The sequence below is a fragment of the Oreochromis niloticus genome, linkage group LG18 (assembly GCF_001858045.2).
Source record: "Oreochromis niloticus isolate F11D_XX linkage group LG18, O_niloticus_UMD_NMBU, whole genome shotgun sequence".
Lineage (NCBI taxonomy): Eukaryota > Metazoa > Chordata > Actinopteri > Cichliformes > Cichlidae > Oreochromis > Oreochromis niloticus.
In genome coordinates this window covers 34,564,591-34,579,043 of record NC_031982.2, presented here as the reverse complement: position 1 = coordinate 34,579,043, position 14,453 = coordinate 34,564,591, and the positions used below count along the sequence as shown (strand labels likewise).

The window sequence follows — 14,453 nt, the reverse complement described above, 5'->3', positions numbered from 1 at the left end:
ACATTTCATACTTGTGTTACAAGCCTGACTGAAACGTCTCACAGATGCTGAAATCATCTAAGAAAGAATGAAGTTGATCACAAACAACCTTCTTCTAGACAAAAAAGTCGAACTCGGTGAATGGAAGGGTCCAGAGATCTCGTTTTTAAAAGAGGTGGCATGTTTAAAAGCAGCCACAGCCTTAGTACCAAAGTTAACATACCTGACCCAACTGTATTAGAAGGTGAGCACAAATACTGTCAAGGAGGCACCTTACCTCCTACCCTAAACAGAGGCTTAAAGTGCTGAAAGCAACCTGAGCACCGGGGTGAAACAGAGGAATCAGTGGAGAACGCCAGAAATCTGGTCAATAACAAATTCACTGCTTCCAAGGTGCATGGAGAGGATGAGAAACTAACAACGCAGGAACTCCAGCCACACTTAAAAGTAAAGAGGAACAACTTCATTAACTGACCAACGCGTTTCGGCTTGTGGCCTTCAGCAGGGTCATAGTAACACATAATACAATTTGTGCTTAAATAAGGGACAGGAAACACAAAAAAATCAAATTAACCAAACACATCTTCATAGTTAAACCAGCTGACGTATAACAGGTTGGTATTGGTTAATAGGTTCATTGGTTAAGTCACAGCCCAAGTAAATACTGGACTAGACCATTAATGATAAAGACAGAGGGGAGCAAAAAATAATGCCCACCTATCTTAACATATACATGCAAATAATACATAAAAGGAAAGAGTGTTAGAATTATACAAAAAAAAATTAAAAAATGATTACAAATTTTTTTAAAACATTTTTAAAAAAAGAAGTCAGTGCAACAGTTTGATTGAAAAACAAGAAGACACCATACATAGAAACGCATTTGTGAAAAGCTCCTCGCTTATGTCTCTAAAACGTAGACTTAAAACGGGATGTTTAGAATGCTTCTCCTTTTTCCTGACAAAATAAATAAATGAATAAAAAAATATTACCCATGTGAAAAAAAGCAACAGTGCAAATTCTCTGTAACCAATCACAGAGCCCACCTGGATATTTCACAGCTTTTTCAAGGACCAGAAGAGTCACAGAAATGCTAAATGTGTTAGCTAATCCCGGAGTTAGCTACAAGCTGCTGATATATGGGACTGTTCATTTACAGTTATTGTACACACTGTACATGTATATACCATTACCTCTGCCACACAGCATTTTCAGTAATCTGTATTTACTCTACTTTTTTAATAAATATACATTTTCTTTATTCAATCTGTCTCTCTTCCACAGCATGTCTTTATCCCGTCTTCCTTCTCTTACCCCAACCAGTCGCAGCAGATGGCCCCGCCCCTCCCTGAGCCTGGTTCTGCTGGAGGTTTCTTCCTGTTAAAAGGGAGTTTTTCCTTCCCACTGTCACCAAAGTGCTTGCTCATAGGGGGTCATATGATTGTTGGGTTTTTCTCTGTATGTGTTATTGTAGGGTCTACCTTACAATATAAAGCACCTTGAGGCAACAGTTGCTGTGATTTGGCGTTGTATAAATAAAACTGAACTGAATTGATGTAGTTTATCTTATGTGCAGTTTTGACCTGCAGAATTTCACTGCTGGAAGTGGAACTAATGTGTGAGCTAACAGGAAATGCAGATGAGGAGTGGAATCTGTTTTTAAATTGTATTTGAAAAAAGATTTTGCTAATGCATATTTTATTGCACATATCATTACTGAAGCGCAAAGTCTGATGCATGTTATCCGTCCCCCTGACGTGTGTTCAGAGTTAAACCAGTACATTTTTGGTTCCTGATTATTAGTCAGAACCTGTTCAGTTCAAATTCTGAGCACCGAGTCCAGGTGAGCAGCAGGTGAGACGTCAGCTGCTTCAATCACATTTGTCAATTATTTCCAATAAAAATAGTATTCTAGAATTCACTGAATAATAATCAGCTGACTGTCACAGTCACATGATCACCTCATGTGCTCATTGAGGCCTTTTCAAAGTTAAAGTGTTTAAGGCCTTCATATTTTCAAAGTAAAGGTCTGAGAGTGAATAAATAAGAACAGAAATGATTTTTCCTAAGCTTTTATTTTCATTAAAAAAGTCCACAAATAAAACTTCTGACATCATCACCATGTCTGATGATGTCACCGAGCCCCGTCACACCAGCTCATGTTGATAACACAGCTTGCTGGGAGGGGGCGTGGTGTCTGCGCACATGTCTCAGCAGCAGCTGGCGGTCCGGGCTCGAGTAGTCGCACTGTTGACATGGGAATGCCTCACCGGTGTGATGGCGGCGAGCGTGGAGGTCCAAACTCTTCTTCTGGATGCTGTCGAGAAAAACAACAACAACACGGTCCAATTCTAGGGCTGCAGCTACCGATTACTTTAGTAATCTATCAGTTATTCCACGGATTAATCAGATCAGACATCGTCTCAATGCTGATCAATAATAAATCCTGACACAGGTGTTTCAGGACGAATGGCTCATTGGTTTCCAAACTGCAAACAACATCTGTGAAAACACAGATAAACCCTTCGATTTATGAGTCACATTCAATTTAATTTTCTATTATTCGAAATACTCGAGCAGCCCGCAGAGTTTGTGGGAGCACAGGTGTGCGCCAGGTGTGTTACCTGCTGTAGTCACAGTGCTGACACCTGTACGGTTTCTCCTGGCTGTGAGTCCTGCAGTGTCGGAGCAGAGAGCTGCGATCAATGGACGCATATGGACACTCTGCACACCTGTATGGCTTCTCACCTGAGATCACACACACGAAACACACAACGTCATCTGACAGTCACATGACAAAGGCTCTCAGCTTTCTGTGTGTTACCTGTGTGAGTCCTCAGGTGTGTGTGTGTGTGTGTGTTACCTGTGTGAGTGCTCAGGTGTGTGTGTTACCTGTGTGAGTCCTCAGGTGTGTGTGTGTGTGTGTTACCTGTGTGAGTCCTCAGGTGTGTGTGTGTGTGTGTTACCTGTGTGAGTGCTCAGGTGTGTGTGTGTGTGTGTGTTACCTGTGTGAGTCCTCAGGTGTGTGTGTGTGTGTGTTACCTGTGTGAGTGCTCAGGTGTGTGTGTGTTACCTGTGTGAGTCCTCAGGTGTGTGTGTGTGTGTGTTACCTGTGTGAGTCCTCAGGTGTGTGTGTGTGTTACCTGTGTGAGTCCTCAGGTGTGTGTGTGTGTGTTACCTGTGTGAGTCCTCAGGTGTGTGTGTGTGTGTGTTACCTGTGTGAGTCCTCAGGTGTTGCAGCAGTGAGGCCTTCAGCCGGCTGCTGTAGGAGCAGTGAGGACAGGTGAAAGGTTTCTCTCCCCCATGAACGCCCAGGTGACGCCTCAGAGTCAGTTTAGAGGAGAACTTCCTGCAGAGAGAAGAAACGCCATGACATCAGCAGGTCACGTTACCCTGTGCAGTGAGGGATTATGGGTAACGTGGTTACCTGTGGCACAGCGAACAGCTGAAGCCCGTCTGCTTCCCGCTCTCTGCTGTCGGCTCCTTGCCGTCTCCGTTCGTCCTCCTTGTGGTTTTCCTTGTGGTCTCCATGGTGACCGGCCGTGTTGCGGCCCGAGCTCTGCTGGTCTGCCTGAAAACAAATGAATAGAATAGAATAGAATAGAATAGCTTTTTATTGTCACTGTTACAAGAACAGTGAAAGGCAGTTTGGCATCTCTCCATGTGTGTGAAGTACACAATAGCGTAAGTATTTACACAATGACAAATTTACATTTACACAAGAAAGATATGTACAAGTTATACATACACCTGCAAACATACACGCACATACAAACATATATGTATATATACATATTTGCATCCGTACATGCATACACACACATATTTCCACATACACACTTACATCTATATACATACACATACATGCCATCTAACTAGCAGGTGCATTGAGAGGTGCAGTGTGATCAGTGATATTGCACATTGAGTGTGTGGCGGGGGGATGATATTGCACATTGAGTGGGGGGGGGGGGGGGTGCTGTTGGAACTATACTAAATAATGTTATAATAAATACAGTTTAAAGTGGTAAGGGTGTTGTTTGCATTGAAGTATAAACAGAAATACGATTTATAAATAAGGTGTAATGTCCATGAGTGTTGGCAGTGCAGTTATCCTCCAATCAGGGAGGAGGTAGGGCATGTTTGACAGCCTGTGGGTAAAAACTTCTGTTGAGTCTGTTTGTCTTCGACCTGATGGACCTGTAGCGTTTACCAGAGGGAAGGGGGGAAAAAAGTGAGTGTCCAGGGTGCGTGGGGTCTTTGATGATGATGCTGGCTTTCTGCTGAAGTCTGCCAGTATAAATGTCTCTGAGGGGAGTTAGTGAAGTGCCGATTGCCCGCTCTGCTGCCCTCACCACCCGCTGCAGTTTCCTCTTGTCCTCCGCAGTGCAGCAGTTGAACCACAGTGTGCAGCAGTAAGTCAGAAGGCTCTCAATGGTGGAGCGGTAGAAGTTTACTAGCAGTCTTTGGGGTAATTGGGCCTGACGTAGTTTCCTGAGGAAGTACAGCCTTTGTTGTGCTTTCCCTACCTGGTGGGAGATGTTTGTGGACCAGGTAAGGTCGGCCGAGATGTGGACTCCGAGGAACTTAAAGCTTTCTACCCTTTCTACCTCCTCCCCATCAATGTAGAGGGTAGAGTGCTCAGATCGCACACAGGCTGTGTTCTGATTGGCTGACAGACATTCAAACTTGTTTTTAATAGTTTCAGATTCTCTGTAAAAATCCATTCAGTGTTATGCCGACGACACCCAGCTTTACCTGTCCACCAAACCCGACTCTGCTCTCCCTCCACCCTCCACCACCCTCTGCTTAGCTGAACTTAATTCCTGGTTTTCCTCCAACCTTCTCAAACTCAACAGCAACAAATCAGAGCTTCTCCTGGTTGGCTCCAAATTATCGCTATCCAGAGCTAACTGTTTTTCTGTTACTATCAAGAACTTGTCGGTTTCTATCTCTCCCTCTGTGAAAAGTTTGGGTGTCATTCTTGACAGTGCACTATCCTTTAACTCTCACATCAATAATGTCAATCGCTCAGCATATTTCCAACTCCGCCCCTTCTTCACTCCACATGCCACTGCTATCCTCGTCCATAGTCTTGTTACCTGTCGGATCGACTACTGTAACTCACTCTTATTTGGTCTTACACAAAAATCCATCAACAAGCTTCAACGTGTCCAGAACTCTGCTGCCCGTATTATTACTAGGACTCCCTCTGCCCACCACATCACCCCTATCCTGAAGCAGCTTCACTGGCTAACGGGTAACTTCGCATTAATTTTAAAATACTCCTCTACACATTTAAGGCTATTCATTCTCTCTCCCCACCATACCTCTCTGATTTGGTGCAGATCTCCATCCCATCCTGGTGCCTCAGATTCTCCTCTTCTCTTTGTCTTTCTCTTCCTTCCTTTCGTCTCATTACCAGGGGGTTCAGGGCTTTCAGTCGCTCTGCTCCTCGACTTTGGAATTCCCTACCCCCCGACCTCAGAAACATCACCTCATTCCCTCTTTTTAAGTCCACCCTCAAAACCCGCCTGTTTAAAATAGCCTTATATAACTTCTCCATGCTATTAAACTTTCTTTTATTATCATGTTTATTTCCTGTTTTTATGCCTGTTTTATTTGCTGTACAGTGTCCTTGGGTGTTTTGAAAGGCGCTTTTAAATAAAATGTATTATTATTATTATTGTTATTATTACCTGTCAGGAAGCTCCGCCTCCTTCCGCTTTGCACGTCCAATCAGCTGGCTCCTCCATCCATCTGCAGAAAACTGATCAGTGTTAGCGGTCTTATTGATTACTTATCGATGGTACAGAGCTGGGCACTCACTGCGTTTCCGTGGTTTTTCAGGAGCGCTTCTCAGCGTGCTGTTTCGGAACTTCCTGTGACAGACCGCCATCGCAGTTTTCTTCTTCTTCTCTTCCCGCTGCCTCCTTCTTTTCCTCCTCTGGCCACAGCGGCTCCTCCAATGATGCTCCACCTCCTCCCAGCTGTCGGCCATCCAGTTGCAGCGCACGCAGCCGAAACCACCGCTGGCACGGTGTGACCTGACATGGACATCAAGCAGCCGCCGCGACGGCAGTGTCAACGGGCAGAGCAGACACAGCAGGCTGGGGGGCGGAGCCTTCATTTTGTCGTTGGCACTGCTGTCATGTGGTTGTGTGAGCTGTGTGGACGGTGAGGAGGAAGGAAGAGGAGGAGCTCTGACTGCAGAGATCCGACACAGCCCAAGGGTCATCAGGTGGGCGGACTGCGCCAACTCCTCCTGGGAGGCGGGGGTGTCGGCCAGAGAGGATAAAGAGCCCCCCTTCAGAGTGAAGATGGAGGAGTCCTCCTCCTGCTCCTCTTCCTCCTCTTCTTCCTCAAAGAGCGTGGTGACCTGCATACAAACCACAAGATTAAGGCGGGGCTACCAGGTGTAAGGACACCTTCAGAATAAAATAAGATAAATAAATCAAAAAATAAATACATTTCACCTTAATTTGAAAAGCTAAATCATAAATATCCATCTGACTAATAACTTCATATTGTTTCACTTTTTAAAATAAAAGCTCAAAATCATTCTGTCCTGTGTGTGTTTGTGTGAGGTTATCACCTCACAGGTGTGGGCCACCTGCAGCCCTCCCTCACTGCTGATGTCACAGGTAGCTGGGCTCAGGTTGTCCAGCATGTTGTAGAGCAGGAAGTCCTCATCTTCGTCACTCTGCTTTAGTTGATAGGGTGACGCTCCCTGCTGGAGCCCCGCCTCTGCCCCGTCCGGATAGGTGTTGAGGCGGTGCCTGAGCAGCAGGTGGCTGTTAATGGCGGCTTTGATGCCACAGGTGAACTGACAGAGCTTACAGCGATAAAGCTCCACCAGAAAGGACTCCACTAGCCCCGCCCCCACGCCCTCCACCTCAGCACAGTACAGGCTGGAGCTCACAGCTCCGCCCACCACCTGCAGGGTCACAGGGCTGATGTCACGGTACCGCTGCTTCACCCACGACATCGCTATGACATCACCATGACATCACGGTGTGAGGTCCGTCCTTTGGCCCTGCTGGGACACAGAGTCAGTGTAAATAGGATTTATCTCAAAAAAACCGCCTGAATTCAAACACTGACCAATCAGAGCGGAGCAGAACCGAACATCCGTCCAGATATCAGCAGCAGTCTTCATTATTCTACTTTATTCCACAGTCCCAGTACTCTGACTACTCTGAGTACTTAGAGTACCAACCCCTCTGCTTGATGACGAAACGTACGTTAAGCGGAATGATTGGCTGATCTGAGGGAGCTCGTTCGCTGTCCGCTTTACTTAGGCTCGCGCGGGAAGCGCAAAGACGCGGAGAAGGCTAGCAGGCTAACGGCTAACAGTGTTTCAGAGCAGGAACGGATCGATACGTCACTAACAGATCAATAAATGAGCTCCCAGGTGAGACTGCGGAGCGTCTCACTGAAACTCACCTGCTCCTCTTTGTTTACATCCGCTCCTATTTCTTCTTCTACGGCTTATTCAGCTCCTCGGAGCCCGCCGGCCGCTCTGCTGCCCCCAGAGGAGGCTTTAAAAATGACAGCACAGAGCTCAGGCTTAAAACGGACAGAGCACGAACCAACCCGGCTCCCTGTCTTCAGGATTACACAAAATCTGTCAGACGTCACACTGTTCAGATTATCAGATTACATGAGATTAACTTCAGTTCACTCTTTCACAATAAAAGCTCCAAATGTTTTGTTTGTTTAGTTTAAATCTGACTTTTAACTCCAGCATGTATCTTTATAAGATTTATTTGATTTTATATCAGATGATGCTTGGGGGGGGGGTTCACATGTCTCTATGGTAACCACATGCGTTAACAGCAGAAGAGGAATGAGGAGAAAATCAGGTCACGTGACCTGGCTGTTTTTTCCTGTCTTACAGGAAGTGTTTGACAGACGTCAGTGAAACAGGAATCAGCCGCATAGCGTGACAGCAAGTTCACACTGTGCAGTGTTGCATGACAAGCTGTGACCGCACACTCACAGACACAGACACACGTGTTTGCCCACGTTGGTGGTCCTCAGAGTGTTTCACTCTCTGTCACATAATCAAGAGGGTTCATCCATAAACAACAGGAATGTCTTAAAGACATAAAGACCTGGATGGCCGCTAACTTTCTGCTTCTTAATTCAGATAAAACTGAGGTTATTGTACTCGGCCCTGAAAATCTTAGAAATATGGTATCTAACCAGATTCTTACTCTGGATAGCATTACCTTGGCCTCCAGTAACACTGTGAGGAACCTTGGAGTCATTTTTGACCAGGACATGTCCTTCAATGCACATATTAAACAAATATGTAAGACTGCTTTCTTCCATTTGTGCAACATCTCTAAAGCTAGAAATATCCTGTCTCAGAGTGATGCTGAAAAACTAGTTCATGCATTTATTACTTCCAGGCTGGACTACTGTAATTCTTTATTATCAGGAAGTCCTAAAAACTCCCTGAAAAGCCTTCAGCTGATCCAAAATGCTGCAGCAAGAGTCCTGACAGGGACTAGAAAGAGAGAGCAGATTTCTCCTGTTTTGGCTTCCCTTCATTGGCTTCCTGTTAAATCCAGAATTCAAAATCCTGCTCCTCACATACAAGGTCTTAAATAATCAGGCCTCATCTTATCTTAATGACCTTGTAGTACCATATCACCCTATTAGAGCACTTCGCTCTCACACTGCAGGCCTACTTGTTGTTCCTAGAGTATTTAAAAGTAGAATGGGAGGCAGAGCCTTCAGTTTTCAGGCCCCTCTTCTGTGGAACCAGCTTCCAGTTTGGATTCAGGAGACAGACACTATCTCTACTTTCAAGATTAGGCTTCAAACTTTCCTTTTTGCTAAAGCATATAGTTAGGGCTGGACCAGGTGACCCTGAATCCTCCCTTAGTTATGCTGCAATAGACGTAGGCTGCCGGGGGATTCCCAGTAAATCAGGCTCAGTCCCTCCCTAATCCTGGTTCCTTTTAGAGGGAGTTCTTCCGCCTCACTGATTGCTGGGGGGCGGTGTGGATGTTGGGGTCATCTCTCTGTACTGGGGGTTGTTACCTGTCAGTATGAAGCACGTGTTGTGCACAAGTGACATGATGTGAACTGTGTCCTGGTTTTGTGCTTTCACAGGCTGAAGGTGTGCAGGAGCCCTTTAAGGTAATGTCCTCACAAGTCACGGAAACTGCTGCCAGTCTGTGTTTGTCACCTTAAACAGGAAGTAGAGATAAGCAGAGAAGAACAACATGTTCAGTGTGTGTGACCACAGATACCTCAGTACTACTACCACTCCAGCTGGTACTACACTTCTCACTGCAGACGTGAGTGGCACCGTGTTGGCCTGGAGCGAGGGGGGTAGGGGGGACGTTTAGGTCAGAGCGAGAAAGTTGTGGTTTGTGTCTGATATTAGGGAATGTTTGTTGTCATGGATACAGTGGTAAGCAAACAGGCAGTGAGAGTGATGCTTGAAACAAGAAACGATTTGAATGTGTGTAGTTTTGGTTCAGTGTGGCAGCATGACTTCATACAAAGCCCAACAAATCTGACCCCCACCAAACACTTACACTCATTCTGGGAATAAGTGTGCCCCCCTCCAGGTGCACAGACCCAGAGCCAAATGTCATCACTTCTTCAGTGTGTTCAGCACCTCATCAGTCCAGCAGAGCTTTGTGAATTTGTTTTTTTTTTTTAAATATTTGTTTTGGCCTTTTTACGGCTTTATTTTGAAGGCCACAGTGAAGAGTGACAGGAAAGCAGAGGGACGAGATGCGGCAAAGGGCCGCGGGTTGGATTCACACCCAGGCTGGCCACTCAGCCATGCGGCATACGGTCGCCTGCTCATCCCAGTGAGCTAAATGTGACTTTGGGGATTGTAACCAGGTGTCAGAAAGGCCTGTGGCGGCCAAGCGTTCGTAGCGACGTCGCTTTTGAGTCTTCGATGTTGGCTCTTCCTAACGTTGTGAAGCCAGATTCACCAAGTGTTCACCCCCTCATAGCGAACGTGAGCTGGATTCAGACCGTCGTCCGATGACGCGTTGTTGCAATAGTAATCCTGCTCAGGACGAGAGGAACCACAGACGCTGGGTGCTTGGCTGAGGAGCCAATGGTGCGAAGCTGCCACCTGTGAATGTCGTCTTTGAGTGCTCAGGTAGAAAGAGTCAGCTGTACAATACAAGTCAAACTGCAGCCAGATCAGTTTCACAGCCTGGCGGATCTGTGAGAATAACCTGCAGCAGCTTTGTGTCTGTGACGCAGAGCAGCAGAAACCTGAGGAAACGTCACAAACTGCATTCTGGGTAACTTCTCAGGCTGGTTTCACCATGTGAGCCCGGGCGAGTCCCGATGTGTGACGCTGCTTCTGTTTTCTGTTCTTAGGAGCTCCCAGCTGATTTTCCCCGACTTCCTCTTTGTGGTGTCCGAGCTTCTCGCTTTTCATAATCCTTTAAACTCTCCCAAACCCTTCAAAACAGCTCAGCACCTACAAAGGCCTCCTTTGTACCACAGTGCTGTGCAGAAGTCATCTCCTTACATGTTGCTGTGAATTTATTGATTTATTCAAACATACATTGAAATATCAGCCAATAACAGAGTTGGCACAACTCTAACCAGCTGTAAAGTAAATATTTGTTATGTTATTCACAAGGGTTTGGATTCAGGATCGTTGGATTCAGGATCGTTGGATTCAGGGGGTTTAACATTCAGGGGCTTTTGGTGATGTTCATGCGTTCGTGCTCGCTGTCTACTAGTTGTGAAGTCGTAGCCAATCCTCTGACAGCTGATGTAACTTCTGCTTTCATACGTCACTTTTGTGGTCTAACGGACTCAGAGTGAAAAAAGCGCCAAACAGCAAGACGCACCAGAGACGAGGAGACGCCTGACGGTGAGTCCACGCCTGTCTGTCTGTCTGTGTCTGGTCTTTGTTTCGTGGGGAAAGTGGCGAGCTGCAGACTTTGATTTCTGAGCGCAGTGTAAAGATGTTTTTCACTTCATCATTAACCATCCCATAATAGTCTAGTTGTGAGCAGATCTCAGATCGCATCACCACAAACTCTGAGATTTCGGATGATGTTTCTGGTTTCAGTGGTTCTAACAGGAACACGATGATAAATAACTGCTTGTACTGCAGAATTTTTACTGCCTCCTAAGACCCGAACTCTTTCATGGCATTTTTAATTTCTCTTTGCTATTTGGGCTGATTGTGACCTGATGAATGTAAAACATAGAATTACCAGATTTTTTTTCTTACCTGGTTTTTGTTTCTGGGAAAAAATGAGATCCACATATGAGGACATTCAGTTTACATTTCGATAGAACAGTGGCAGTGTAATGTCCTCGTAAGTGCAGACGTATGTGGACGCCAGGTCCTAGGAGGTTAAGACATGGAGGAGATTTGTGACACACAGACACGTCTGCAGAATTAAAGTACTCTGTGTTCAGTAAAAGTATTAATACCACAGTCTTAAATGACCCAAATACTCAAAGTGAAGGTGCTCTATGAGCAGACCTATGTGAGGTGAAGAGCTTAAACTTGAATGTGGTCAAACTCGAGGATTCGTTTTTATGCCTGAAACATTCAAACAGTCGAGTTTTCAGTGTTTGAGCCACGATGATGACGAGCACATGATCCGCTTTAATCCTCAGCTTCATTTAAAGAAACGAATTCTTTAATGTGTGTGAGTTTGACGGTTACACAACACTTCACCCCAAGGCTTTTATTTTGGTAAAGCTATTGTACGGGAGTACTTTTATAGTGTAGGATCAGGGCTCAGTAGTACTATTTAAAAGTACAATATAGTATTTATCTCAGAGTAACAGAGTAAAAGTACTTCAAAGAGAGTAAAAATATGTCCTTTGTCCTACTCTGACTAAAAACAACGTGCAGAGAGTGAAGCAACACAGACATGAGTCAACAGCAACAACATGCCACAAACTACCAAAGCCGTGTGACCAGCAAGCATAGGAGGGGCGGGGCCAGGCGGCTTTAGCTTTTTTTAATTTTATTTTGTTTCCTCGTTTTGGAGGTTTTGTTTGTGTGAAACTCGTTTCACCTTTTCTAACCTGAACACCTGTGTTTGTAGATGGACAACCTTTTCAGCATGAATGTGACCTCCATGGATGACATCATCACAACAATGATCACAGAGGTAACGAACCCTGATTATTTACTGATTTATCCAAGGATGTATCAGCAGAGAGCTCAGGTGTGCTCAGGTGTGGTGTCTCTTTCCATCAGGAACCATCTGCTTTCAGTTCCTCGGCCACCTCTGACAATTATGACTACTCAGGGGACTACGGAGACGACTTGCTGTGCGACCGGGAGTCGGTGCGGATGTTCAGGAGTCACTACGAGCCACCGCTCTTCTGGATGATCGCCCTGGTGGGCGGAGCCGGGAACCTGGCCGTGGTGTGGATCTACCTGAACTTCCGGCGCCGGCTGAAGACGATGACCGACGTGTACCTGCTGAACCTGGCCGTGGCTGACCTGCTGTTCCTGGTTACGCTGCCGCTGTGGGCGGCCGAGGCGTCGCACAGCTGGATCTTCGGCACCTCCCTCTGCAAAATAAACTCCGCCCTCTACAAGGTGAACCTGTTTAGCAGCATGCTGCTGCTTACCTGCATCAGCGTGGACCGCTACATCGCCATTGTGCAGACCACCAAGGCGCACAATTCGCAGGTGGAGCGCCTGCGCTGCAGCCGGTTGGTGTGTGCGGGGGTGTGGCTGCTTGCGTTGCTCCTTGCCACGCCCGAGCTGGTATTCGCTGCCCCCGCAAAGGTGGAATCGCAGGACTACTGCCGTATGGTGTTCCCGCCCCACCTTGGGAACAGCACCAAGATCCTGGTGCTGTCCCTGCAGGTGAGCATGGGCTTCTGCCTGCCCTTCATCGTCATGGCCTTCTGTTACAGCATCATCGTCGCCACACTGCTCAAGACCCAGGGCTTCCAGAAGCACAAGGCCATGCGTGTGATCCTGGCGGTGGTGGTGGCGTTCGTTGTGTCACAGCTGCCTTACAACAGCGTGCTGGTGATGGAGGCGGTGCAGGCCTCCAACATCACCATCACGAACTGCGATCAGCTGAAGGACTTCGACAAGGCGGGGCAGGTGCTGAAGAGTCTTGCCTACATGCACGCCTGCCTCAACCCCTTCCTCTACGTCTTCGTGGGCTCGCGGTTCCGCCGTGACGTGGTGCACCTGCTGCGCTGCTGCCGCTGCGTGCCGCCCATCACCAAGATTCAGCTGTCCACCAAGTCCAGCAGGAGCCCGCTGAGCTCCACCCGAGCCTCGGTGATGTCTGACAGCGAAACCTCGCAGGCGCTGTCGCTGTAGAAACCGTCATCGCGCAACTTCCTGTTTGTGCCAGGGCAGCTGCAACAGCAGACCTCGCCAACGGAAGACGCCTCAATCGCAGGAAGAGTTTTTAAGAAGCTTTGATTCAACACGTATGCTGCTTCACCCTAACATCCACCCACAGAGAGTCAGAGCCCGCTCATCTGAGAACACCTTCACCTCAGAGCACAGGACAGGTGGAGGCTGGGCGCGCCTGCTGGTTACAGCTTTCACAGTTTTGGGGAAAACAAATAGAAACCTTTGTAATGAGAATGTAAAGCCTCCACATCATTTCTGAGCCAATTCCAGGACTTTTCCAGGTGTTTCCAGGACTTTTCAGGGCTTGCTTGTACAGTAAACATGAAGCTGTTTTTAAATGTGACGTTTTAGCTGCTGTATCAAAGATGGGACCTGTCTCCTCACTGCGTTTGAACAGAAACTGAGCCAAAGCTGAAATGTGACTGATGCTGTATATAACCCTGTGTGTGTGTGTGTGTGTGTGTGTGTGTGTGTGTGCGTGTGCGTCACACCAATGTAAATGTTTTGGTTTTCTGAGTTATGAAAATAAAGTGCGAGAGAAAAACGGGGAAGTTGATCAAACGCTGTCGCACTCTTTTCTTCACATCCTTCCTTCTCTCATCCTGTTTATGATCTTTGTTCTGCAAACACACCTCAGCAGCTTCACTGCACACACAGCAGTGAACAAGTACAACACACACAGCTACTCTTAGTACCATTGATGTTCATTTAGACTCTTTTTCTCCAATTGATCTTTCTGAGTTAACTTCAATAATTACTTCCTCCAAACCATCAACGTGTCTTTTAGACCCCATTCCTACAAAACTGCTCAAAGAAGTCCTGCCATTAATTAATTCTTCAATCTTAAATATGATCAACCTATCTCTAATAATCGGCTATGTACCACAGGCCTTCAAGCTGGCTGTAGTTAAACCTTTACTTAAAAAGCATCTCTAGACCCAGCTGTCTTAGCTAATTATAGGCCAATCTCCAACCTTCCTTTCATATCAAACATCCTTGAAAGAGTAGTTGTCAAACAGCTAACAGATCATCTGCAGAGGAATGGCTTATTTGAAGAGTTTCAGTCAGGTTTCAGAGCTCATCACAGCACAGAAACAGCTTTAGTGAAGGTTACAAATGA

General features: G+C 46.4%; 2 protein-coding genes across 5 annotated transcripts; one reads left to right on the top strand and one right to left on the bottom strand.

Annotated features, from left to right (window-relative positions):
• Positions 1-2,035: 2,035 nt before the first annotated feature.
• On the bottom strand, positions 2,036-7,643 carry si:dkey-154p10.3 (zinc finger protein 567). 4 transcript variants are annotated; one of them, XM_005476884.4, is made up of 8 exons: positions 7,423-7,643; positions 6,572-7,015; positions 5,806-6,355; positions 5,676-5,736; positions 3,407-3,550; positions 3,195-3,328; positions 2,604-2,727; positions 2,036-2,296 (listed from the first exon to the last, which is right to left on the bottom strand). In XM_005476884.4, the coding sequence occupies exons 2-8, from the start codon at positions 6,962-6,964 to the stop codon at positions 2,137-2,139; spliced, it is 1,566 nt and encodes a 521-aa protein (XP_005476941.1). In that variant the 5' UTR covers positions 6,965-7,015; positions 7,423-7,643; the 3' UTR covers positions 2,036-2,136. The 4 variants fall into 4 exon arrangements, with proteins under 4 accessions (XP_005476941.1, XP_003458178.1, XP_005476942.1 ...); XM_003458130.5 differs by having other exon boundaries at positions 6,572-7,012; XM_005476885.4 differs by lacking the exon at positions 7,423-7,643 and adding an exon at positions 7,081-7,220 and having other exon boundaries at positions 6,572-7,012.
• A 3,082-nt stretch (positions 7,644-10,725) lies between these two features.
• Positions 10,726-13,894, top strand: ccr9a (chemokine (C-C motif) receptor 9a). The gene is made up of 3 exons (XM_019348351.2): positions 10,726-10,849; positions 12,048-12,113; positions 12,203-13,894. The coding sequence occupies exons 2-3, from the start codon at positions 12,048-12,050 to the stop codon at positions 13,292-13,294; spliced, it is 1,158 nt and encodes a 385-aa protein (XP_019203896.1). The 5' UTR covers positions 10,726-10,849; the 3' UTR covers positions 13,295-13,894.
• The last annotated feature ends 559 nt before the right edge of the window (positions 13,895-14,453 follow it).

Excerpts from the sequence above, each read along its gene's own strand:
- si:dkey-154p10.3 (XM_005476884.4), bottom strand. The coding sequence starts at position 6,964 with ATGTCGTGGGTGAAGCAGCGGTACCGTGACATCAGCCCTGTGACCCTG. Across the intron at positions 5,737-5,805 it reads TGAAAAACCACGGAAACGCA|ATGGATGGAGGAGCCAGCTG; the intron begins GTGAGTGCCCAG and ends AGTTTTCTGCAG. Across the intron at positions 2,728-3,194 it reads ACACCTGAGGACTCACACAG|GTGAGAAGCCATACAGGTGT; the intron begins GTAACACACACA and ends GTGTGATCTCAG.
- ccr9a (XM_019348351.2), top strand. The coding sequence starts at position 12,048 with ATGGACAACCTTTTCAGCATGAATGTGACCTCCATGGATGACATCATC. Across the intron at positions 12,114-12,202 it reads TCACAACAATGATCACAGAG|GAACCATCTGCTTTCAGTTC; the intron begins GTAACGAACCCT and ends TCTTTCCATCAG.